The sequence below is a fragment of the Sinocyclocheilus anshuiensis genome, unplaced genomic scaffold, assembly GCF_001515605.1.
Source record: "Sinocyclocheilus anshuiensis isolate Anshui unplaced genomic scaffold, SAMN03320099.WGS_v1.1 scaffold1644, whole genome shotgun sequence".
NCBI classification, from domain to species: Eukaryota; Metazoa; Chordata; class Actinopteri; order Cypriniformes; family Cyprinidae; genus Sinocyclocheilus; species Sinocyclocheilus anshuiensis.
Genome location: NW_015557451.1, coordinates 1019328 through 1020711, shown reverse-complemented (window position 1 = coordinate 1020711; position 1384 = coordinate 1019328). Strand labels below are relative to the sequence as shown.

Below are 1384 nucleotides of genomic sequence, written 5' to 3'. Positions count from 1 at the left end.
CTCTCTCTCTCTCTCTCTCTCTCTCTCGTACCCGCCCTACTTGTCTTCCACCGCCCCATCCACTGCAACATTCAGGCAGGTTCACCTCATGATCTTGTGCAGGCTCGGTGACGCCGCTGCTGTATTGGGAAATACTCGGTGAATCGGGAGCGTTCAGAGTATCAATAAGCAGCCAAACCTCAAGCGACACTTCTACACTACAGACCCTGCAGAACAACACGACAAACATGGCAGATCCCACGAACCAGTCTTCTCAGATTTCGTCGTCACACGGCCTTAACGATGGACATTCTGCAGCGTCCAAAGACTCGAAGTTTTCCGGTAAGAGAACGTGAAAGTCATACAACAGTTTCGTTGACTTTTTTATGTTTGTTTTTTAAGTTTAGACGGTGTATTTACTGATTTATTTTGCGTATAATACCAGTTGATAACAGTGTAATTCAATTGAATGCACGTTTAAAATGCCTTGAAGGTAATACTGTGTCTCTCTGGCGTTATGTAATAGTCTTGCACTGTTTATTTCTCACGTACACTTTCCATATCGCCTCCTTTTGGGCTTAGTAGGAAGATTTTTGGCGTTACACTTTGCAGGCATAAATGGCATGGCGGATGTGGGACTCAGAATGAATGTGTTCTCATCCACAGCTTTGACCTGACGTTTATTTTTAGGAAAAGGCCACGAAGAAATATGGGGACACATAATACCCCTTTGAACCCATGTGCACATGTTGCGGCTCAGCTGATGATCTGCACTGCAGATGCATCCGAAACTGGAAGACAGAGTAAATGAAGGAAGAACCCACATACACACCCCATCTACAGTGCTAGCGACGTGACAAGCTAGAATAATCAACCTAGCTGTCTAGAACCGATTATGGATCGTTCTTTTGAGTCGGATCTGGTCAAAGAATCAATTGAATGTTCAGAACTGAACAGATTCGTACGTAGAACCGTCACGAATAGTATATGTGTTTAAATTAGATTTTAATTAATTTTATTATTAGTGCATAATAATAGTTGTGCTCTTAAGTACTTTGTTTTTATGAACTGAATCATGGGTGCGATATACTAAACTGGGAAAAAAAAGATTGCATATGTCTGTATTGGGACGTTTAAATATGCCAAGTCAGGGTGACGTAATTATGTCATGGCGTAAAAGAATTCTCTAGGTTCTTTAAAATGGAAAGAATCTTTTCGAAAATGAGTCCGAATTACCATGTCTACTGTCCAAGTCCAAGTATGCAAGGATTGATTTAATAAATTGTTCTCGCTTGTCACGTTTTTTGCAGTTTACAGTAAATACGGTATTAAAGGCTATATATACATACTTACATGTGTGTATGTATATATATATATATGTGTATATATATGTGTGTGTGTGTGT

At 40.2% G+C, this 1384-nt stretch overlaps 1 protein-coding gene across 3 annotated transcripts in view; it reads left to right on the top strand.

The window, feature by feature from the left end:
- Window positions 1-28: 28 nt before the first annotated feature.
- Window positions 29-1384, top strand: part of rtn3 (reticulon 3) — a 23826-nt gene continuing 22470 nt past the window's right edge. The window contains exon 1 of one of the 3 annotated variants that reach the window (XM_016474766.1): window positions 29-321. In XM_016474766.1, the coding sequence (XP_016330252.1) occupies window positions 228-321 (94 nt within the window). In that variant the 5' untranslated portion in view covers window positions 29-227. The remainder of the gene's footprint in view (window positions 322-1384) is intronic. The other 2 variants (XM_016474767.1, XM_016474768.1) reach the window with 2 other exon arrangements.